The sequence below is a fragment of the Micromesistius poutassou genome (assembly GCF_964030765.1).
Source record: "Micromesistius poutassou genome assembly, chromosome: 22".
Lineage (NCBI taxonomy): Eukaryota > Metazoa > Chordata > Actinopteri > Gadiformes > Gadidae > Micromesistius > Micromesistius poutassou.
The window spans coordinates 766,030-791,125 of NC_140292.1; the positions used below are offsets into that span (position 1 = coordinate 766,030).

The window sequence follows — 25,096 nt, forward strand, 5'->3', positions numbered from 1 at the left end:
TCAGGAAGTGCCTTCTGGGTCGTGCAGTGAGGGCTGCACTGGGGGGGGCAGGGGGGGAGGGGGCGGGTACGAGAGGGGGGGAGGGGGGAGGGGGGGGAGGGGGGGAGGGGGAGGAGGAGGAGGGGAGGAGTCGGGTGGGGGAGACGGGTGGGGGTAGTGGCGCCCGCGGGGAGAAGAGTGGGGCGGCGGCGGGGGCATGGCGCCGAAGCCGGCGTACGAGGAGGGGAAGGGGGCGGGGCCCGGGGGCGGGAGGTAGGGGGGGGCGGGGTAGTGGGGGCCGTAGTACGGCTCGCCGTGCGGGGGCGGGGCTAAGGGGTACGACGAGGCCAGGTGGAGGCCGGACTGGAAGTGGGGGTTGTGGGGGCTGGTGGGTGAAGCCAGCGGGTGGTGGTGGTGGTGGTGGGGGGGGTTGTGGGGGCTGGTGGGCGGAGCCAGCGGGTGGTGGTGGTGGTGGGGGGGGTTGTGGGGGCTGGTGGGCGGAGCCAGCGGGTGGTGGGGGTGGAGATGGAGGTGGGGGTGGTGTTGGTGGTGGGGGGGGTGGTGCTGGCCCAGCTGCGGGGGGCCGGGCTGCTGGGCGGGGTAGTAGGCGGCGGCGGCGGGGGGGGGGTAGGCCTCTGGGGGCAGCTGGCCCGCCGGCGCCCGGTACGCCTTCTGGGACAGGAAGGAGAAGGGCGGGGCGTTGGGGGCGTGGCTCTGGGCGGGGTAGGAGGAGGAGCAGAGGGGGTACGAAGAGGAGGAGGAGGAGGAAGGGGAGGAGGAGTGGGGGTACGAGGAGGAGGATGAGGAGGAGGAGGAGGAGGAGGGGGGGTGCCTCTGGTGGGGGGAGAACAGGGGCGGAGCCACCAGGGAGGGGCGGGGCGGCGGCGGGTAGGGCTGCGGCGCGTACGGCGCGTGCGCAGCGTGCGTCCCGGTGTGTGCGTGCTGCGCGTGCCTCCGGTGCGTGTCGGTGTGCGCGGCGGGGGGGTCCTCGGCGCTCAGGGTCCGCGGCCGCGCCCGGGCGTCGGCACCCCAGGCCGCCCGCACGCCGCCCTCGACCCGTGAGCTCTGGGCGTCGCCCGCAGAGTGCGAGGGCGGGACCGGCGCGGCGTGCGTCCGTGACTCCGACGGCGGGGCGCCCGTCACCCGGCAGAGCGCGGCCTCCCCGTTGGTCGGCTCGGAGTGATGGGCGGGAGGAGGAAGAGGAGGAGGGGGCTGCGTTGAGGAAGAGGGAGAGGTCTCGGCGGGGGGTGAGGGGAGGAAGGAGGTCTGGGGCCGCGGGCAGGAGGAGGACGAGGAGGAGGAGGAGTGGGCGTGGTCCCGGGGCTGCGCGGGGGAGGCGGGGAGAGAGGAGGAAGGAGAAGAGGAGGAGGTAGAAGGCGGGGTCAGAGCGTGAGCCGAGGGGGGGGGTTGGCGGGGGGCCGCGGGGGGAGGCGCCGACACTTTGGAGGAGGAGCGAGGCTTCGCAGGAGAGGGAGACGAGGAGGAGGAGGAGGAGGAGGAGGAAGGGAGCGCGGGCGGGGGCTGGGGCGTCGCGGTGGAAGAGGACGAGGGATGCTGCTCCTGCTGCTGCTGGAGGAGGAGGAGGTGGCGGTGGTGATGGTGTCGATGCGGCTGGTGGGGCACTTTTGGTTTGACGTCCTGATGAGGAGGTCTCGAGAGCGAGGGAGCAGGAGGAGGAGGAGGAGGACGATGAGGAGGGACCCGGGCGGACATGTCCTTGCCAGGAGAGGAGGCGGAGCGCTCCGTCTCCATCGGTGGAGGAGGAGGAGAAAACTCTCCTCCTCCTCCGTCTCCCGCCCTCTGCTGGTCCCGTCGCCCCCGTCGGGACGTCTGCGGAGGAGGAGCACACACCTCCTCCACCTCCGCTTTCACCTGCGCCAACGTCCTGCTCCTCTCCTCCTCCTGGACGCCTCCTTCCTCTCCGACAATCCTCTCCTCCTCACCTCTCCCCGTCTCCTCCTCCTCCTCCTCCTCCTCCTTCACTCGGGAACCTCTCCCTTGCGTCTCTCTGGCGATGACCTCCACCTCCTCCTCCTTCTTCTCCTCTGGCTCCACGGTGACTTCCATCTCCTCCTCCACCTCCTCCTCCTCCTCCTCCTCCTCCTGGTCCCCGTTGCCGCGGTGATACTGCTGGAGGCGGACATGCCAGGCCAGGCTGCTGACGGCCGACACGGTCTTGAACTGGTGCACCACGTTGCGGGGGATGAAGTAGACGTCGTCGTGGCAGAGGCGGATCCGGGCGTAGCGGACGCCCTCCCGCCGCAGCTGGTTCAGCTTGGCATCGTCCACCCACTGCACGCACTGGGGAGGGGGAGAGAGGAGGGAGAGGGGGGAGGGAGGGAGAGGGGAGAGCAAGGGGGGGGAGGGGGGGGGAGAGAGAGTGAGAGAGAGAGAGAGAGGTTTCAGTGATTCCAATTCTCCGGGAAATTGAAACATTTTCTATGCCTACAAAACAAAAATCGAAATGGCTTCAATCCGTCATTCAGATGCCCCATTCGGTGGCGTTTCATCCACCGCGACGTCTAATACCGTCTGGTACCAACACTCCGCGTGGGGGGCTGTGGACGGTGTGATTACCAGACTAACTACTTCTGAGTAACTGGTGGTCCCTAGAGCCGACAGCAGGCTCTCCAGGGAGATGAAATAACCCTCCATTAATCCCAGAGGGGGAATTCAGCAACAAGAATATCTCGGCAGATTAATGGAAACGATTGATTCTGCAGACTTAAGGAAAAGGATTTATGAGAACATTGTATTGATTGTATGAAGCCAGAGTGAGAGACTGTGAATAGTCTCTTCTACAGGTAAAGAAATGGAGGATGAACTAAGCATTATGTTGTGTCTGACTCTGCAGTACCACAGCCAGCCACAGGGTGGCAGTGTGCCACAGGGAGCGGCAGTGGTGTGGGATGGCATCATGTTAAAACACATGACAGCAATATCCTGCTGGCACCTTTCAAATAGCCAGGATAACAGTCGTTATAGTAGTGTGTATAGTGTATAGTGTATGTGTGTGTGTGTGTGTGTGTGTGTGTGTGTGTGTGTCACCTGAGACAGTGGCGGCTCGTAGAGATCCAGCTGTAGCCTCTGAACTACGTCAGGGAAATCACCGGCATGAAAACAAATGACGTCTTTGGTTACGCGGGGAGGCTCCGAGCTGAGAGAGAGAGAGAGAGAGAGAGAGAGAGAGAGAGAGAGAGAGAGAGAGAGAGAGAGAGAGAGAGAGGAGAAAAGGGTGAGGACGGGTCTTGTAAAACAATCCAGATAAACAACCGTACATAAAACAAACTACTTCCCCCCCGAGCCTCTTACTAGTCAACAAGTCTACTCCCTTTTATCGAAATAGCTCTGAATCACAGCCTGAAACAGCTTGCATCAAACAACACCCTCCGGTCCGCATCCTACAACCCCCTCTGACCTCTGACCCCTCTGACCCCTAAGCACTCTGACCTCTGACCCCTCTCTACAGGGACCACCTCCCCCGACCCCCCAGAGGGAGGAGACCCTGAAGGGAGGGAGGACAGAGGAGGGCGAGGAGGAGGAGGAGGTCACAGAGCAGACACGGCGGTCACAGGGCAGACACGGAGGTCACAGAGCAGACACGGCGGTCACAGAGCAGACACACGGCCCCTCACCCCTCTCCGAAGCCCACGGCCTTCAGGACCCCCACGGCGGCGGTGGTCTGCCTCTCGAAGCCCTGGCCGATGTGGTCGGCGTGGGCGCGGGTCCGGTCCTCAAACAGCATCTCCCGGGGCTCGCTGGCCCTGGGGAGGTACTGCAGCAGGTTCTTCACCTCATTGGTGGAGCTGGAGGAGGAGGAGGAGGAGGAGGAGGAGGGGGGGGAACAATCAGTCCCATGTGCTTTTTTGTAACAGTGTAATACAAAAAACACTGGAATAGTGCTCTATGAATAATTCATGACAATACCAATTATTATTACGATTTGTATTATTACCAAATTTGTCTTAAAAACAAATGTGATACAAATCAAACGCCGGTTGAGACAATTTTTTAAGCTCTTGCTGTTCTTCCACCATTGCCTATTGCCAACTTCACATGTGTGTGTGTGAGTACAAGCTCACCACTTTAGTTTTATGTACAGTAAGGTGGAGATGTCCTAGAAGCTGAGCTACCATTTCGCCATCACACGACGCTTCATCATCCAAACCCCAGCAATAAAAACGTCATCCGATATACGAGATCAAGACCAAAAACAACCTGAACTCTACAATTACAGAATAGTTTCAGTTACACAACGGTGGCAATTTACTCAAGAGTGTTTCTCTCTCTCTCACACACACACACACACACACACACACACACACACACACACACACACACACACACACACACACCAGAGGGCATGGATATGAGCAGCGCTGCCAAACAACAGAAACTACTGCAGTCAGCTCTGTGTTGAATTAGTGGCTTACTGCAGCTGCAGTCAGAGCACACACACGCACACACACACACACACACACACGATGAGCATTCCCAACTGGGGCTTAAATTGTGTAGTAACAGGAGCTCAGAATAGCTGTGAGACGAGCGGTTATGAGGCTCACATGCATTAATTCAGAGATCAAGGGGGGAGAGAGAGAGAGAGAGAGAGAGAGAGAGAGAGAAAGAGAGAGAGAGAGAGAGAGAGAGAGAGAGAGAGAGAGAGAGAGAGAGAGAGAGAAGGTAAGGAAGCAGAAAAAATACACAGAGGAAGTGAAAGACATGAGGTTATGGGTGAGGGGAGGGGGGAGAAAGGGGAGTGGAGGAAGGGACATGAGCATATAAATATATAGAGAGAGAGGTAGACAGAGAGAGAGAGAGAGAGAGAGAGGGAGAGAGAGAGGTAGGAAAAGAGAGAGAGGGAGAGAGAGGGAGAGAGAGCGAGAGAGTGAGAGAGAGAGAGGTAGGTAAGGAAAGACGAGTGAGCACAATGGATGAATAAATAACCGGTGTGGTGAAGGTGAACGTCAGCCTGACAGGCTGCTAACACGCGGCTACACAACGGAACGCAGGGCGCCACTGTCTGGGAGCAGAACGACGAACACAACATGGCCACTGGAAAAGGCGGGAAAAGGACAGGGCGCAGATAGGAGGGCGGGGGGGGGGGCAGCACGTAGTAGACATCTTGTTTCCTCCCTGTTCAGAGCAGAAATCGACCAAAACCAGCTCTCTGCAGAACCAGCTCTCTGCAGAACCAGCTCTCTGCAGAACCAGCTCTCTTTTTTTCCGGAACCTCACGTTCCGGAAAAAATCGATGCAGACAGAAATACAAACATACGTACAGAGACCCCTTCTATTTCAGTGAGATAACGTTCAGCTGGATAATGGACGCGAGGACAATCAAAAGGCTGCTGTCATGGCTAACAGATAGCTGTTTGGGAGCAGGCTATGTGGGAGCAGGCTATGTGGCGGTGTAACGGTTAATAGGGGTCCCCTCTGAATACATCACACAGTGTGTACATCTGGCTGTAGCAACTCTATCTTCCTATCTCTCTCTCTCTCTCTGCCTGCTTCTGTTCCTCTCTCTCTCTACCGCTCTCTCTGCCTGCCTCACTTCCTCTGCCTGCCTCACTTCCTCTCTCCCTCTGCCTTCCTCTCTCCCTCTGCCTGCCTCTCTCTCTCTCTCTCTCTATAATCTGGATGCCAGACTTTCCGTTTTACTTAGAAAGGAGACAGTGGTTGATGTCGAGGCTTGATAAACGACCTCACCGCAGGGCACACACACACACACACACACACACACACACACACACACACACACACACACACACACACACACACACACACACACACACACACACACACACACACACACACACACACACACCTCCCTCCCACTGTGTTTAGATGTCGCTGTTGCGAGCCCATCAGGTCGTCACCACGTGGCGAGCCAGAGACAACGTCTACTCTACTGCTCCTCTTAACGACCCCGATAGATGCCGTCCGACCGGGCTCCTGTCGGCTCTGAGATAAAGCGGCGGCTAACACAGAGATGAGACGGAGAGGTGAGGAGACCCTCCGGGAGGGAAGAGGGGCCGCGAGAGGATCCACCTATCAGGGACTCCTTCAGCGGCAGCTGCTTCACAAGTGTTGCTGACAACCGGTGCAATCGCACACACACACACACACACGCGCACGCACACACACGTCTCAACAGCCCCTGCATGTGTACAGGCGGTGGTTCAGGTGTCCTTGAGGTGCACCCCCCCCCTCCTCTCTCCCCCCCGCGGGGGGGACGCGGCCGAGTGCCAGACACACACTTCCCGGAGCAATCTGGGAGAACGTACACCGCTCGCATATTTATGGCATATTTACAGAGGCCTGGTTCAGCAGCGACGGGATTGGGTGATGCACGCGTCCGTCAGGCTGGGGGAGGAGAGGGGGAGGGTCGAGGTCGGCCTCTGGATGTGAAATGTGACATGTCGTCAATCAAGTAGGAAACACGGCCGGGAAATCACCAATTAAAAAATATAAGAAAGGTAAGTGGCACGAATTGTCTGAAAAAGAGTGTGTCCAAGTGTGTGTGTGTGTGTGTGTGTGTGACGTTACACATTAAAGTAGCGTCACCATGTCGTTCGTATGTTGGATCCATTAACAAAACCATGATCTCATTCAAGTGGTGACACACACACACACACACACACACACACACACACACACACACACACACACACACACACACACACACACACACACACACACACACACACACACACACACACACACACACACACACATAGACACACACACACACACACACACAGGGTTTTATCCCTCTTTCGATTGATTCCAGGACAAGATGGTTGTGTGTGTGCGTGTGTGTGTGTGTGTGTGTGTGTGTGTGTGTGTGTGTGTGTGTGTGTGTGTGTGTGTGTGTGTGTGTGTGTGTGTGTGTGTGTGTGTGTACCCACCGCCTCCTCTTGAAGGGGGACTTGGGGATGTCAGCCACGGGGATCATCTGCTCCCCGGGACGGACCCACATGATGGGCCCGTCGTCGCTTTCGGTGGGCTCCATCCGCCGCAGAGCGGAGAGGGTCCCCCAGGGCAGGGTCCTCTGGGGGGGTGGGGGGGGGGGAGGACCAGGGTAGGTTCAGGTAGGGGTGGTGGAGGAGGAGGGTTGGATGATGACATTTTCAGGAGTAACAGAAAGGGAAAAGGGAGAGCGAGAGTGGAGCCCATCATTAATTCATTCATTTGTTTATTTACTGGGGTGCAGTTAGAGGTCTGGTCTGTGGTGATGACAGTGTTTGACTGATGGGGGCTGGAACCACAATGTACACCGTATACCTGATGAGGGAGCTCCCTAACCCCTTAAAAGAATGAGGTGCCCGCACACTGCTGTATCTCCCGTATGTTTAATGGTGTCATATTCCTAGCCCCTACCTGCTCCTGAATGAAGCCGGTTTATCTGCGCCTTTCCCTTCAAGTTCCTCGGGACTTCACACTTATATATAATATAATATAATTCACCAAGGTGGCTCACATTTATCGCCTCTTCCATTTTTATTTGCGCAAGATGTAATCTAGTCAGTATTCGCAGCTCAATAACGTGAGGAAAAATAGACTTATGGTCACGGCGCGGTATCTAATAACATCTGTTCACCGCCAGACATCGGTTACCGGGATCCTCCTTATCTGCGGTTTGTCCGGGCTTCCCTGATCTGCGCGACTCACCTTCAGGAAGGGCGACTCCTCCAGCATGCCGAGGAACTCCGGGAAGAAGTCTCCCACCTCCTCGTCCACGGCCCCCACCAGGCTGATCTGCCTCATGGCCCCCGCCCGGTACGTCCCGTGGCTGTACGACCGCTTCACCTGCCGAGAGATGCCATTGGACACGGGTTACCATGGAAACCCCCTGAGGAAGGCTCCGAACGGGACGTGACCAATCACACGTGGGATTGGTCGACATTGTTCATTTGTTTTTTTGTGATAAAATGGCTGTGAGGAATCTAACCTTTGTTACACGTCAGTGTATCCCCATTGAGATCCGTCTGTCTATACCACTTAGCGGTTAGTAGGAATAAATTTACAGTTACATTTACAGTTACATTTTAGGGCCTTTTAGCAGATGTTTTTATCCGAAGCGACTCCTACCGGCTCAGCTGGTCAGGAGCAGTAAGGATAAGGGGTCTTGCCCGGGCGCCTCAACACTCAGCTAGGAGGATCGGGGGATCGAACTACCAACCTTCCGGATACGAGTCAACCCGCTCTACCTCCTGAGCTAGTGCTAACTTCAAGAGACCTTTTCAGTTAAAAAGTATCATCACATATCTTTATGTAATATTCCACATGCATCGGGCAACTCCAAGTGGGGTAGGGGACTCCAATCCACAACCTCCAATCCCAACTCTAACCCGCGGGGAAAAAACAATCTAATGATGTGGCTTTGGTCACAAGTTGGACTCTGCACTAGTGGAACGCACACAGCCCCAGATGTCGCTGCCAGGTAAATATTCCTCACGCCGTACTCTTCAAATACTGTGTTTGGTGCGTGAGGATCATAGAACTGGTTCTCCAGCCGTTTAGTACACTGCTTTCAGTCAGCTCATTGCGGTATGCCAATAGCGTCGTTCGCTGATGTATTATTCATTTTGGTTTTACTTCAACCTGCTGTAGGTTAAATTTGATAGCGAGAGAGAACAGAAGAGAGAGAGAGAGAGCAGAAACGATTTAGAAAATGCACAACCACACACATCTACTCTTTGTCGACGTTGACAAGTGTTGTATTAACGCACCTGTGGGGGAGCTGCAGTTTGAGTACGCTGTGTGAGCGAATGGGAACCATCAGGGACAAGGGCAGCCTGATTGGTCAGAGATTATGTGTAAAATGTATTGTTGTTTTATTTATGTCTGCAGCACCAGCATCGTGCATCAACTCAACTAGGTGTGTCTTCATAGCCACACCTGTGTTTATCCTACTAGCAAAGGCAGAACTGCAGTCAGCCAGAAAAGGCCTTCTGACAGAGCACTTAACTCAGAAAGAGCTGACAGATGTTGGAACAGGCTGTGGAACAGATTACACTCAAATCATTGTTCTTAAATCATACCTACAGCACCTTTAATAAAAAAAAACTGCATTCATTTAGGAGTCAAGTCCTTACTTGGACACCAACCAGGGGTGACGGAGGAAGTACCTCGACCACAGGCCAACGCAGCCTCCTTCACTGAGACGTGAAGCACAAAGCCTTTATTGTGTGAGGATTAATATTATTATTACGATGGAACAGAAACACAAAAGGAGGCTGCCAAATCTGAAAACCAAATTAGGTGTGTATTTTTAGCGCCTATAATTAAATACATTAAATATGAATTAGATAATTAGGGAATAACAGAGCTGCGCTCCAGACATTGCTCTAGGTGGGTGCGGGTGCAAGCGTGTGTCCGCGCGTGTGTCATAGTCCAAGTGATTCTATGATCACACTGAATCACAAAAAGAGAGAGGAAGAGAGAGAAGGGATAGGAACGCGAGGGGGAGAGCGCTGGAGGGGTTCAGAGGAGAAACGCTGGGTGTCAGGGAGAAACCAGAGATAGAATAAAAAGAATGTTAAATGAAAGAGGAAAGAAAGCTGTTCTGGATGAGAGGGTGAGGTTGAAGGGGTGAGCGGTAGGGGAACGACCAGAGGGCGATCGCTGATAGACACGTTGGCCTCCTACCAGTAAAGGTAAGAGAGAGAGGGAGAGAGCCAGGGCGGGTGAAGGTATTGCGTTATCTCAAAGGGGTTTGCACGACACCGGAATCATCAATGAGCTACATAAGTCAAAACAGGTTACATAAGGTCCACACACACACGCACACACAAACACACACACACAGTACAAACAAAAGGGCAAAAGGAAGGAAATAACGATCAAAGTTAAGTGCCCCCCCCACCTCTTCAGTTTCCTGTGAGACGTGAGCCTGTGACTCACGGTCAAACCAGGTTCAAACCAGGTTCACTCTGCCTTCCACTATTAAGCGTTTCACAAAGAGAAATGGCTGAAAAGAGAGAATAGTATAAATACTCTTGGCATTCTCTGGTCGCTGTACAGCCGTGATAGCACGGTGTGTCTGTGGTAGTGGAGGCATTATTATTATTATCTTGTAGTTGACCACAGTTCTGCTGTCACTAATGTTCAATACAGAAGCATCCACGTTTCAATGAAGGGCCAGGCATTAGGCCTGGCATTAGGCCTGGCATTAGGCCTGGCATTAGGCCTGGCATTGGGCCTGGCATTAGGCCTGGCATTGGGCCTGGCATTAGGCCTGGCATTGGGCCTGGCTGTCGAACAACATCGTCGGCAATCAAAGAGAAAGGACAAATATAGCTAAGAGCTAACAGTCCTGGTGCCTGGAGCCCGAATGCAAACACTGGAAGTGAAAGGCGGAGTGAGAGTTGATAAATGGCCCCACTCTGTATCTGTCCCTTTATGCAGCAGTTTTAAAACCTCCTAATTCTATCACTCCTCTATTCATTCTATTTCTCCCTCAGTCTCCGGCGTGCTTGGTGCCTTTTGCCTCGTTCAGTTGATAACTCTGTTACATGAGCTTCCTCCTTTATCAAATCCACCACCACCACCACTTCGGCCATTGTATCTCCTCTTCCTTCCACCGCCTGACCGTGTGTCTGCCACTGTGTGTGCGTCTGCCACTGAGTGTGTGTGTGTGTGTGTGTGTGTGTGAGTCATCGTTGGGAGACTCCGGTGGACTAAGTCTATTAGTCTCTTTCTGCGTCTGCGTCACAACAAAGCCTCTGTAGTCGCACCAATGCTGACTGGCGCCTTTGTCATGGCTGTGCACACACAGGCATCTACACACACACACACACACACACACACACGCACACACACACACACCCACGTCCATCTACACACACACACACACACACACACACACACACACACACACACACACACCCACGTCCATCTACACACACACACACACACACACACACCCACGTCCATCTACACACACACACACGTATGTGTGTATATATATATATTTATATACATATATATATTTATATACATATACACACACACCCACAGTCCTCCACACACACACTAACCCCCCCACCCACAAATGTTGTTACATAACCACACCTGCGCACAGAGACACACATAAGCTGCCGATATGCACACCTTCATCACACAAACGTTCAATCAGCGCGTCACTCTTCAGTTAATAATCCTCACTCTTGGCTCGTAGCCGCGGTCCGACCTCTGCCGTGTTGCCACGGCGCTAAAGGCTAAAATTAGCGGCCAGCCCGGGCAGCAGGAAGTATTGACTCTTTTCTAATCAGCGGGCGTCTCCAATGACACCGTGCAGGGGCACTCACGCACACGCACACACGCACACACACACACACACACACAAACGCACACACACACGCAGACAAACAATATGAAAGTGGCATGACAAGTCGCTCAGCTGTGACTGGAGCTCAATCTCCAAAACGGCTCTACAGACATCAAGAACCACACAGAACCGCTCTACAGACACAAACCTAGAGAACCCTGCGGCCACATGTGAGAACAGAGAGCGACAGGGAGGAGAGATGAAAGGTCCACTCACAGCACACGGGAAAGAAACCATCTGGGTGAGAGTGTGTGTGTGTGTGTGTGTCACTGCGTATTTGTGCATATGTGGCTATGCGTGCGTGTGCGTGCGTGCGTGCGTGCGTACATCTTCCCATCGAGGACAGAAGGGAGGTGTTGTGGACATGAGAGGGACAGCGTTCTACGAGACATCAGCTCCTCTGTGGGGGAGGAGGGAGGCTCTGCGACGGACCGCAGCACAAACGGGAACATCTGCTGGTCGCAGCCTAACGGCGACCATGGCCGCCTGTATGTGAACCCGGGCGTAGTGTGGTTCCTCTCACGGCCTCCAGGGGGTCAGAGTGACCTGCGGACCAGTCCGAGTCAACGGGGAGAACTGGGATTTAATCTCGCAATTCACAGCCAATCCACTTTTTATTCATTCGATAAGGACTCCAGTGGCTGGTTCATTCCAGCGGCGAGGTCCTCGTTGAATGATTTATTCAATTACAAAGTTACTAAGGATTGAACATTAATTTGATCTGGCCGTAGGCGTGGCCTCATCCAGCCCTCAATATGGATTGTGTCTGTTAACGATCTGACCAATCGGATAGCGCCGTACAACGCTGATCTACAGCGTTGTGTGCGAACCAATGGATGAGGACAGGGTAGCAGTGTGGTGCTCAGCTCAATGAACCGCTCTGCCCCTGAATGCTGGTGAGCTGACGTCAGACTGCCAGTATTAAAACTCTCTGCTCTGAGTCACGACAGTCTTCAAAATAGAGGGAGACACTCTTAAACAGGGCATTTCACATCGCCTGTGTGTGTGTGTGTGTGTGTGTGTGTATCAAAAACGGTTGTGCACACGCGCGCATTCATTGCCCATGGGAGACTGGGACGAGCTACAATAAAACGCTGGATGCCTCGAGGCTCAGCCTGCTAACCTTTACAGTCCCGGGGACAGGAGCTGGAACACTGCACAGACAGCTCCACCGCGTCCCTCACTCTCTGTGTGTGTGTGTGTGTGTGTGTGTGTGTGTGTGTGTGTGTGTGTGTGTGTGTGTGTGTGTGCGTGGCATAAATGTGAGAATAATAGCTCCCTCAGTCTGTGTGTGGCTGCAGTGTGCGTGTGTACGCGTGTGCGCGTGTGCATGCGTGCGTATGTGCAAGCTTGTTCACAAAAGACTCTGGGCAAGCTGCTTCTTATCGCATCATGTTCACAACAACTAAAACATGTTCACAACCGCCTCATGAAATGCACCACCACCACCACAACAGCAAATGACTGAATAGGTGAATTCCACCGGACCAAGCGCGTAGAGCAGCTGCGTTGTACGTTCAGAGGGATCAGGAACCCGTGTGGTTCTAGTGAACTGGCCGTGGCGTCGCCCGACCTTAAGGAACACCAAACCGACCGGGCTTATTCACTGAGCCCGACTCCACATTCGGTTCCCAGCATCCAGCGAGCGTTTAGAACAAAGATGGAAGCAAGATGGCCACTTCTTCAACAGCAGAACGCAGAGCTCTGTTCACACTGGGACAGCAGTTCTGTGCCGAGTTTGGATTCGGGCGATGGCTTTTGTCCACATAGATTATTTTGCTTATCCAAAAATCACACAACTGAGCTCCTTTATTCATTTCCCTACAAGTGAAATATTTCTCTCTCGTTTTCCAAAAGAAACACCCTAAATGGTGCTTTTCAGGTCAAGGTCCAATGCTTCAAAAGAACAGAGAAATAAATGAATAAATAAATATTGTCCACAGAATCTCAAGTCTCCTCTCAGTCATCAGTCACAGCCCCAGCATTGGTCGAATTATTTCCAAAGATGACCCCTAATGACTTCATCAACCCCATCAAGATGTGTGTGTGTGTATGTGCGCATGTGTGCACGTGTGTTCCGACCTGGGAGTAAAAGTTGGCCATGGTGGTGGTCTCGATGTCCTTCTTGCCCAGTATTTCCATCTTGACGGGAGCGGAGGGGAACTTAGAGGAGAAGTAGTCCAGGAAGTCTGGCAGGTAGCTGGCGGCTCCGTGGACGATGCCCATCACGTAGTGGGCCCCCTAGGACCACACACACACACACACACACACACAGCGTTACTCCAGAAGAAACATTATGCAGAGGCAGGTCGGCCTGAATACACCGCGGTGAAGCTATGCATTCATAAACGTGTTCCTCTGGCACAGAACCTTTAAAATGTGACAGGAGCAGAAGCCGCTGAGAGGGGAACGCTTAAAAGTGGTTCACTTTAACATCTCCATAAACATCTACTGCAAAAAAAGAAAGATGTATTATAAATAATGATGTTGTGGTCATATGGTCTAAAAGGGGTGTGCTTGCTTCAACATCTGCATAAATCATATTTATTCAAATGTGTTTTTAAATGTGTTATTAAAAAAGGTTAGAAAAAATGAATTAGAATAATTTATGTTGTGGTCATAAACTGATAAAGACAATGTTCTTGTTTTGCCATCTACATAAAGATGTTGTTCATAATGTTAGTTCTTTATCAATCATCACAAACACATCATTTGCCGAACGTGTGTTGGGCTCAGAGAACAGTGAAACCACAACAGACATAATCCCATCACTGGGATGTTATCAACAGGACCAGGCGCTACCTGGGAGGAGTCCTCACTGAACGCCAGCGTCACAAACTCCTGGGCGAACCTCTGCCTCTGGCCGGGAGACAGCGCCCCCAGCTGTGCGGCGTGGGCGTGGGCCACCAGCGCCCCCCCGTTGGGCTGCTTCTCCACGTGGAAGTAGGGGGCAAACTCCAGCCCGCCCATCCCAGGGTGAGGGCCTTGCCCCGGGGGGGGGCTCGGCGTGGCGTGGGCGGCGTTGGGGAGGGAGGAGCTGGGGGGAGAGGGGAGCTGGGCGACGCCCGACACGGGGAGCGGCGGCTTGAAGGCGGAGGAGGAAGAGGAGGAGGAGAAGGAGGGAGCTGCAGGGAGGACGGGCGGGCCGGCCGTCTGGCTGGAGCGGTGGTACATCTTCACCCGCTTGTGCTTCTCGCCGTCTCGGTGTTTCTTCTTCTTTTTCTTCTTCACCTTCTTCATCAGCAGCTCCTCCGAGTCCCTCGTCTTCGCCTTCTCCCCTGAAGGACGAAGAATAAAGAGGAGGAGGAGGGGATAAATATTACAGTAGCTACACTTGTGTAAAAGGTATTGTTTACTGTGTGAAAAGGGCTATGAAATGTTTGTAACATTAATTAAATTAAATTAATTTTGTTACCAAATATTAAAACAGAGTGCGCTTTGAAATTGTTTCCATTCACAGATGGGCAGTTAAAAAAGGGAATAATAGCTTCCAGCAGAGATCTCCTATTGCAGTAGAGACCAAGACTAAAAATCAAGGCTGATATCGAGCATCAAAGCGTCTGTGTGAGAGAGCGTGCGTGTGTGCGTGAGGCGTCAGATGTGAAGAGTGCTGCCTCGGCATAATTCCACCAATGACAGCTGTCCCATCACACACACACACACACACACACACACACACACACACACACACACACACACACACACACACACACACACACACACACACACACACACACACACACACACACACACACACACACAGCCTCTTTTATTAACGAGACACTCTTGTAATCTCTCGCTGCTCTCTCGCTGCTTTGGAATTATGTTCGGCTCCTTCCAGCGTTTCGACTCTGGTTAAACCGTTCCTATCTGTGTGTCTGTCTGTCCGCCTCAGCGGCAGGGGGAACACAAACCAGCAAACTAGGGATCGACCGAGATGGCTTGGTCGCTGGTACAGTGAAGGGAACCAATGGGAGGGCTTGGTCGCTGGTACACAGCAGCTCACAGGTTGGAAGGGAACCAATCAGAGGGCTGGGTTGCTGGTACAGCTCACACAGGTCCCCGCCGTGGACAAACCCGCCGTTCAAAGCGTCTTATCTCTGTGCTTTGCTGAAGGGGGGGGGCTCCTTCAGTCTGGAGTGTGTGAACAGACCCCGGAGCCCCCATCCTCTCCCTGCTCAGAGCAGACGGGGCCGGGCACTTGAAGGGCGGCTCTTCACAAAGTCCTTGCAAGGTTTTCGCAAAGTATAAACACCAGTGTCCTCTAGGAATTCACACACGCTGAGATGGGGTGAGATTAATTCTTACACGTTCTAAAACACAAGCACACACACACAATAATAACACACACACACACACACACACACACACACACACACACACACACACACACACACACACACACACACACACACACACACACACACACACACACACACACACACACACACACACACACTAGCAGCAGATAGGTTTCTTATTCTGAAGGGCTGTGTGCTGTGTAATGATTTCCAATAGCAGTTCTTTTATTTTCTGCTCACTCTTTATCTCCCGCCTTCCCTCCCGGACTCTAAGCATGACCGTTGCTTGCTGAATGAATAAAGCCCCTTTTCAGTTTCGAACCACACAGTGCACCGCATTAAATGTCACACTTGTTTTGTTTTCTTTAAACCGGTTTACCCGTTGGGTGTATCTTACGGTCCCTCTTACGGTCCGTCTTACTTTGTCTAAATAAATATTGCATGCACCCTGTTCTTTTTTGCAGAGGCGAGCCTGCTTCTATAAACACAGCTCTCTGCATCACTGCCAGTACAGCCTATTTCCTGTCACTCACTGTAAACGGGACAATATTTTTCTGTCCCTTTCCGTAAACACGCAGTTAAAACAGAACCTACAGAAGCAAACCATCTCCACGCCTGAATGGGTGCCAGCAGCACTGTCACTCGCAGTAATTCACTCACTTACTCACTCACTCACTCACACAACGCCTTGTCTTTCCAGGCAACACACATTGGAAACACTAGACTGAGCAGCGTCTTCCAGCCAGTAGCAATATGCTATTTTGTCGGCAAGAGTCGAATAGCAATACACACGATTCTAGAACAGGGCGCGTCACACACACACACACACACACACACACACACACACACACACACACACACACACACACACACACACACACACACACACACACACACACACACACACACACACACACACACACACACACAAACTAGTTATGGAGCCACCCACTGTGCCCGCTCTAGCAGAACATAAGAATCCACCTCATGTCAGAGATCTTAATTCCTTCAGGGGTTCGGTGCCACTCTTTAAACGTGTACCGCAGACTCCCAGAGGATTCACCACCTGGCTGCCAGCGGTGGAAAACTAACAGGAGGATTGCTCTACTGCAGCCGGCCCGGCATTAACCGTTGAATATAAAGAGGGATAACGAGGTCCTGGGCTCATCTGATTGGCTGACCGTCGGTACTGAAGGTGCCGTGGGTTTGATTTGAGTGTTGTAAAGAGAGAGCAGAAAAGAGCGAAATGTAGCAACTTTTTCAAACTCAACAATTAAAAACACTTCCCCTCTCCCTGTTCCTGCACGCGTCTCTCCACCAATGAGGAGTGTTGCTTGAACCAATCAGGGTCAACAGAGATGCCCTGATTGGTCGTAAATGTGCCGGGAGCGGTCTTACATCTAGATTGTCTCATACAGAGGCAGAAACTGTCAATTCCAAACCGATTTATCACAGCGCATTTCACGTACTCAAGACGGCTATGGCCTTTCTTAAAAATTACACTGGAATTAAAGCACTGATATGTTAGCTACAGCACCTTTAACCATCTATGAACAAAAGTTTCAATTGTTTACCGACAATAAAGTACCTTGTGAGGATAAGCTCAACTTTCCTCAGCTGTGAAATTCAATAGCATGCCGACAGAAGGATTAATCCTAGTAAAGGTTATTGACTGAAGGACAGTAACTCCGAACGCTCTGCTTTTTCAACTGATTAATATTTGTGTTCAGTGGAGTGCAGAGCTGTGGTAGCAAATGATGACAAATATATGCAAATGGCTGTGAAATTATTACATTGCCTTCTCCATATTTCATACGCACAAAAGGTGCATAACCTGGTGTACATTAATAGCCCAGTCTACACAAGGGACCGACTAAGTTGCAGAAAAACAATATTTTGACCTGAATATATAATTGTAATATTAATAATTAAAGCAGTATTCTGTTCTGTTTAAAGATGTAGCTGTTTGTTACACAAAGTACATTGTTCAAAAATGTGGTGTTCAGTTATAGTATTCAATGTTAGGTCAATATCTAGAGATCCATCTCGTCTTCTCCATTGATATTTGATTGATTATTGATTATGGAACGACACCGACCTTTGAGCGGCTGCTTGACCTCTCCGTTCTCCCTCTTGATCTCATTCATGACTTCGTGTTTTTTCTTCTCCTTCTCGCCCTCCTTGACCTTCTCCCGCTCCTCCGTGCTTCTCTCCTTCACCTTCTCCTTGGCAGAGTGCTCTGGGAAGAAGTAGGAAGAAACAACAGTTAACCAACCTGATGTGACGCACACACACACACACACACACACACAAAACACACTCAGCCCCTGCATTAGCTCGAACCTTTACACCTCCTCTACCAACCAAAGATCACCGATACAATTTCCCCCCCCACAAATGTCAGATCACTCAGTGGCGTCTGAATGAATGTTCTCACACACACAAAGCACGTTGTACATCATCCTGGGGACACTGGGGGCTGCAAACAGCTGTGTGTGTGCGTGCGTGTGTGTACGTGCATGCTTGCGTGCGTGCACATAGCAACATTTCTCCCAACCCTTCAAGATGGTCCCCACTCCCCCCCGCTGAACGAGGTCTGCCGCTACGACATCCGAAACACACACACACACACACACTTCACCGGAGCAGTGAATTCATCATTAATCCCCAATACATCCCTTCCTATCCCCTCCTCTTCAGATGCTAAACACCAACAACCTTCAGTAGGAAGAGAGACTGAGCTCTGACCCGTCTGGGATTGCTCCGCTAAGAGTCTCATCTGTTCTTCAATGGCTCCTCTCTCTCCTGTTATCTGGACAGCACCAGCAGCGCTGGATTTAATAACCTTATCAGCTGCCGGTGAGAGCCATGGGAATACGTTTTGGTTTGGCTATACGTCTTTATTGCAAGGGCACACACTAGGTTTGTTGTTTGTTCAATCATAAGCACGTCTCGGTAAAGGTGCTAGGAAAGGACGGACACACACACACACACACACACACACACACACACTTCAGTAGACTAGACTTCGCTCTGGTTGTGGAGTTCCGTCTCGTCTCAGAAACGGCCGGGACGTAACCACTCTGAAATTGGAGAAATGATCCTTGTCTCTTCCCGGCTCGTGGTTTGGGCCGTCACCAGAACATCTGACCGCTGAACGACCAGAGCACGGCCGTTAAAACGCATCACATTTACATAATGGGATGTTTTCGCCCGGATCGACTTTAATGAGCCGCCTTCTGTGTGTTATTTTCACGGACAGATCGGTCAAGGTGACGACCAGTAGTGCAGGGTGGGAGGAGGGAACATAATGTGCAGCCGTGTGTCAAACACAGAGAAGAATCACAGACACGCATAGAACCACCGCGCAGCCAATCACAACTCTGGCTCCTCTCCCGCTGAGCAGAGGAACAATAACATGGATCATCTGCAGGCTTTGATTTGAGTCTAGGGTTCACCTCCTTCAATGCCCATTTGTACACACACTGAGAATGCTACATTGTTGCATCATTCATCGTTATTTTGTTTGGTGAATCTGTTTGCACTTTCTCTTGTCTTTGAACACGGCGAGAGAGACGTGTTGAGTGGAAGCCATGTTGGGCTCTTTCTGAACCGCAGCGGCGTTGGAGGAGAGTCAGAGGCAGCGAGGTGGGATTAACGGTTCAGAACCAAAGGAGAAAATGCTTTGAAAAGGCGCAGGCTTAGAGGGAAAGTAGAGGAGAATTAGGAGGTTCATAACAATGGCCACTTCTTACTGGCCCTGAATGAAAGAGTACTTTTTGATCATTATTATACTATACTTTTCAGTCAAGAAAATCTGTATTTTTGGTTTGCAAACTCAGGACTACAGTTAAACACAGCCTGTTTTCTTAGCTCTAATCAGAAGCCATATTGGAAAGTGAAAGTGAGTGTAGAGCAGGTCTCAGGGCCCAGACGGGCCGGGCACACAGACAGGACCTGATACAGCCTCTGAAACAAAGGGTCAGACTCACTGTAGCATGGCCCACAGCACACTGGGAGGAAAAATATCTTTGTTGTGAAAAAAAAACAACATTAAAAATAACCGAAATGACCAAATAGTCGCTTTGAAATCCACCAGAGCCAACCGGAAATGATGCGAGTCAGAGCTCAAGCTGAGGTTATTTTAACTCTCGGACACGTTGCTGATGCAACGAGATGGAAGTCGGACGGTTCAGAGTGGCTGGAGAACCGATGGCACATCGGACAGTTCACTATGTCACCAGCTCTGTCCTCCGCCTAAAGGATGGGGTCACATGGGCTCACTCACATTCCAAGCTGCCATCTTGGTGCTCGGTCGACATTAGAATCAGAACAACAACAACTTGTGGCCGGATGCACCAAGATGGCCGGCTGGGGACTTCCTTTATGAAACTTTACAGATCACATGATTGAAACTCTCCTGAAAGAAAAAAATATATATACCGTAGAAGACTGAATTTCAGGGGGTTAATCTGAGTCATTATCACCAAGCAACAAGAATGAGTGGGGAAGTTCTAAAGGGTATATTGGAGAAGTGCGGTTATTGTATTGTGTGGCTGTGGTCCTCGTGGTCGACTGAAGCCCAGCAGGGTGAACCCAGCAGGCGGTTCTCACTGCTGGCTGATCAAAGGAGACAAAGGACTTTGAAAGGGGAAAGGAACCAGAGGAAGGTGCCACAGCATCTCCCCAGCAGAACCTCCCTACCTCTAATTAACCAAGTTCAAGCGTGAGATTTTAGTCCACACTGCTTCGGTGGTGGTCTCTCTTGATGGAATTTATATAGTTAAAGATATCAGGCTACAAATACACAAAACTATAGGTAGGCCTACTTAGTTTTTTGAAATATATTTATAGAAAATAGTTTGAGATTGACCATGTCGAGGGGGCGGCATTAGCTCAGGAGGTAGAGCAGGTTGGCTGGTAACCGCGATGTTGGTGGTTCGATCCCGGCTCCTCCTAGCTGAGCGTCGTGGTGTGCGCTGAGCAAGACTCCTCACCCTAATTGCTCCTGACGAGCGGGCTGTCACCCTGCATGGTTGACTCCGTCGGTGTGTGAATGTGTGCATGAATGGGTGAATGTCAGTCAACACTGTAAAGCGCTTTGGATAAAAGCGCTATATAAATGAGGACCATTTACGTTGAGGTAACACTTTAAGTAGAATAGTCATAATTTTTAAACTTGTGAAGAGGAATATTTGTCTGCCAAGTGTACTGAGCTTTACCGATTATTGAATTGATCACTGAAATAATATTCACTTTGTGTTTTCCCCCAAAGCCCAGCCTTCTTATAGCGATTATAGCAGTAGCATATTTGTCTTAAATGGTGAAATACGTTTATAAAAACCAGGGAGTACGATCCAATAAAAAAAACAATGTAACCTTTAAAAAACTCAGTGAACCATAATTCAGTTTTGTGAGGTTTGGAATACTTAAGTCAAGTTAAGTAGGCTAAAACATGATATTATTTTGGAACTCAGACAATGCCCCAAGAGTGTAATCAATTGTATTCATGCTGCTCATTTGTGTAAAAATAAAAGGCTTTTTGAATGCCTCATTGAATTCAAGGATTTTAAGAAAAAAATCATGTTTTTTCATCTTTTGTGTAATCGTGTTTTTTCTTTTTGTAACAATCACCTCTCTCTAACTCAGGCTTTTGTGAAATACACCGGAAACAGTGTGATCGATACAGATGCCTTTGACATTTATACCTGTGTGATGGAACACAACTCGGCCACTTTTACACAAACCTCTCAGCTGCTAAGGTCAGAGGGAGGGGGGGGGGGTTGTGTTAAAGGTTATCCGAACCAACGGGATAGGCTCTCGCCACTCAGACACAACTCGGCCCTTTGTTTGAGTTCAGTTCCCACGAGTCCCACTGCCCATGAGCATCACATGCTTCAGACTCCATGTCAATATTTAATCACTACACTAACGTAGTGCCATGAGGGTTTATCACGTTTAGACGATCTTATCAACACCTAACGATCATAATGATGTTATACACATCTGACTAAAAATGAGATTGACACAAAGTCAAAAATGAAAACATCGCAGCTGGCCGGCTGGGGGCCAGAACACAGTCATAATTTATTGATACAATAATAACGACGTAACAATGCACTAATTATATTACATTAAGTGGTTTCATGGTCTGCTTATTCCAGACATCAAATCCACCATAATGGAGGGCTTCTACCAAAGGACAAGAGAGCCTCCACATCATCACCATAGTTACCCCTCCACTGGTCCCAGAGGTCCCGAGTGTACAGCGTAACCGTTGACCTTTACCCTCCCTGAAATCAAAGGGTTCAATCCCAGGGACGACCTGCAGACAGTCTTTAAATCAATGCCTCAACCCGCTGCTACGCTAACAACGCACACGGTACACCTGTAGCAACCCGGTCCCTCAGTACACCTGTAGGTCCTGGTCCCTCAGTACACCTGTAGGTCCTGGTCCCTCAGTACACCTGTAGGTCCTGGTCCCTCAGTACACCTGTAGGTCCTGGTCCCTCAGTACACCTGTAGGTCCCGGTCACACGGTACACCTGTAGCAACCCGGTCCCTCGGTACTAGGAATGTGAATAACTCAAATTTTTCATGGTTGAATAATCAGTGGGTGGTGTGAACGAACAATCGATTATTCGATGTGTGCCGACATTCACAAAGGCAGCCATGGATCATCGGCAAGAAATCACTTAATATCTTAAACGCAAAAAAACTAACTTTAACAGTGATCAGTGTTTGTGTTGTATGCATATATATTAATATTTATGCTTGTGTATTGTGTATATTGTTTTTCTGTACATGATTAATAATAATAAAAAAACTAATAGTGCTACAGAACCAACATTAGTTCCGTCCGTTAATTCTTGTTTATTTGAATGGGAAAAAATGTTAACGGTCCAAATGTTAAAAATCGACTTTGACCCTCAGGAACGAATAATCGAATAATCGAATATTCTGACCCATCCCTACTCGGTACACCTGTAGCGACCCGGTCACATGGTACACCTGTAGCGACCCGGTCACACAGTAGTACACCGGTAGGACCCGGTCACATGGTACACCTGTAGCAACCCGGTCACACAGTAGTACACCGGTAGGACCCGGTCACACAGTACACCTGTAGCGACCTGGTCACATGGTACACCTGTAGCAACCCGGTCACATGGTACACCTGTAGCGACCCGGGTTCCATTCCTCCCACCGCCCGGCCGGGCGGACTGACAGTGAGGTCAGTGAGGTAAACAGCCGTCCAGACAGCCCGTCTGTAAATCCACCAGGCCTGGGGAGGCCTGCCCACTGCGGGGATCTCACATCTGAATATGTTGGAACATTCCTGCTCCTCATTATTATTCCTGGTGTTCCCTGTGTTTTAGTACCTGTCATGTACATCGTTTGCCTCCTAATTATGTTATGTTTGTTGGTATTCTTCTTGTCTGCGTGATTCTCTGTGCTTGGAAAGTAAAATAAACATGGATATTAAGATTTATGGTGTAATATTTTATATTTTCAGTGTCCGTCCAATCCATGTCATGACCTCTCAAAACTAGCCAAGTGGAAAAGAGCAACTCTGACTCACACACACACACACACACACACGCACGCTCAGAAACTAAGCAGGGATTAACAGTGTGAATGCAAAGACACACAATGCCAGACCAAATGAACCACCAACTACTGAAGTGTGATAAAGAGGGGGATGTATGTCAACATAACACCAGTATAACACAGTAATGCATCGCAAGCTTTTGATCATTAATTATAATTATATTATATAGTTCTATACATCCTATACCATGGCATTTATTAATATATATATTAATTAATGAATTAATTAATTAATATTGGATAACGAACAAATTAAGCTTATGAGCAGGACTTGTCATGGAACAGGTTTAAATATAGTATTGTATATTATATACAATAAAAAATAGGCTATGTATCGTAACTGTTAGGTACAAGGAGGTCATGAGACAATTAAGTAATGCCGTTTCCCTCCTCATACAGAAGGGTAGGAGGGGGCGTGGCGCTGCCGTTTCCCTCCTCATACTGAGGGTAGGAGGGGGCGTGGCGCTGAGGGGGTAGGAGGGGGCGTGGCGCTGCTGTACCCAAACAACACTTGCCCTATAATGGTGGGCGGCTGTCATATTGTTATGACAACAACGTTCCTTTTTAACGTTTGGCCTCCGACCGATTTAAAGGCTCATTGATATTGGCTATAGGGTGATTCATCAATTAGCTATTACTATTAACATACCGCCCAACAAACAATAAAACGACCTTATATTTCCGTGTTACCTGGAGATCCATATAACCACGGGGTTGTTATTAACGCGTGACGCAAATCGTGTTACGGGAGCACGAAGAACAGCTGGTGAAGATGTGACGAACGCAGCCCGCGGGTTCAAGACAGGGTGGTCGGCTGTACCGGGGGGGCCAGAACCAGTAAACGCGGAACTGGACGATAATAAGAACTTCACGCAGTATAAAATGGGGATCAGGCGTGAGGTGTTTCACCTAAAGGCTGAACGGATCCCCTCTCAGACCCAGCGGACCTGAGAGGGGACTGTCCTCCAGACACAACCCAGACCCTCGCCCCCCCCCCCGGTCCACATGTGACTGTCCCCGGGTCCCTGGAGCCGGGGCTGTAGGCGGTTCACTGAGGAACATAAGAGTTAAAAACTCAACTTTCTGCCAACGCCTTCGCACCCAAAGTTAATTGGTTTGGCGCGTAAAAGCGCACAGCTCCAAGATAATGAGATTAATTAGGGTTACCTTTAGGGGTGACGGACACCTCTCCGTTCCCCCGCTTCAGCGGAGAGACGTGACCGTACCCGCTGATGTTATTGTTCCGATTCTTCACGGCTCCAGGGGTCGGTAGTTTATTCCTTTTCCTCGGCTCTACGGGGCATTCCTTCCCCGTCTCCTTCTCTCGGTGTTTATCTTTACTGGGTTTCTTGGTTTTAGTCGGAGTCGCTTTGTGGAGCAGGAAGTCCCTCTGCTTGAAGACTTTACCAGCGGCACCAGAAGGCTGTGCTCCTCCGGCGGACCCCGGGGCTGAGGGGTCGCTGCTGGCCGCGGGCTGGCTCCACAGCCCCGGTCGGGGGTCGCTCCACAGCCCCGGCCGGGCGTCGCTCCACAGCCCCGGCCGGGCGTCGCTCTGCTCTGGGGCCGGCGGGGGCTTCTCTCCCGCGGTGCCGCCGCCTCCCACCGCTCCGTCTCTGAGGACTTTCTTCGCTTTCCCGCTCCTCTCGTCGCCTCGGACCTTCTTGGGCGGCGGCGGGAGGATTTCCCGGGAAGACTTGGGGCGGTTGTCCGGGGCTCCTTTGGCGGGGTTCGGCTTGACGAGCGCGCTTTTCGCGGGGGCAACTTGTGTGGTCGCAGCGGCGGCGGCGCCAACGACGTGAACCGAGCCCAGCGAGGCGGCCATCTTGAGCTTCTCTCTCTGTTTACTCTCTTCCCCCAACGGCCGCCGCTG

General features: G+C 51.1%; 1 protein-coding gene across 1 annotated transcript; it reads right to left on the reverse strand.

Moving 5' to 3' along the window:
• On the reverse strand, positions 1-25,096 carry LOC311367484 (uncharacterized protein; the record flags this gene model as incomplete). Its single annotated transcript, XM_084486322.1, has 10 exons — positions 24,394-25,096; positions 17,714-17,854; positions 14,117-14,592; positions 13,397-13,555; positions 7,654-7,791; positions 6,891-7,033; positions 3,615-3,785; positions 3,028-3,136; positions 549-2,280; positions 1-38 (listed from the first exon to the last, which is right to left on the reverse strand). The coding sequence occupies exons 1-10, from the start codon at positions 25,046-25,048 to the stop codon at positions 1-3; spliced, it is 3,762 nt and encodes a 1,253-aa protein (XP_084342448.1). The 5' UTR covers positions 25,049-25,096.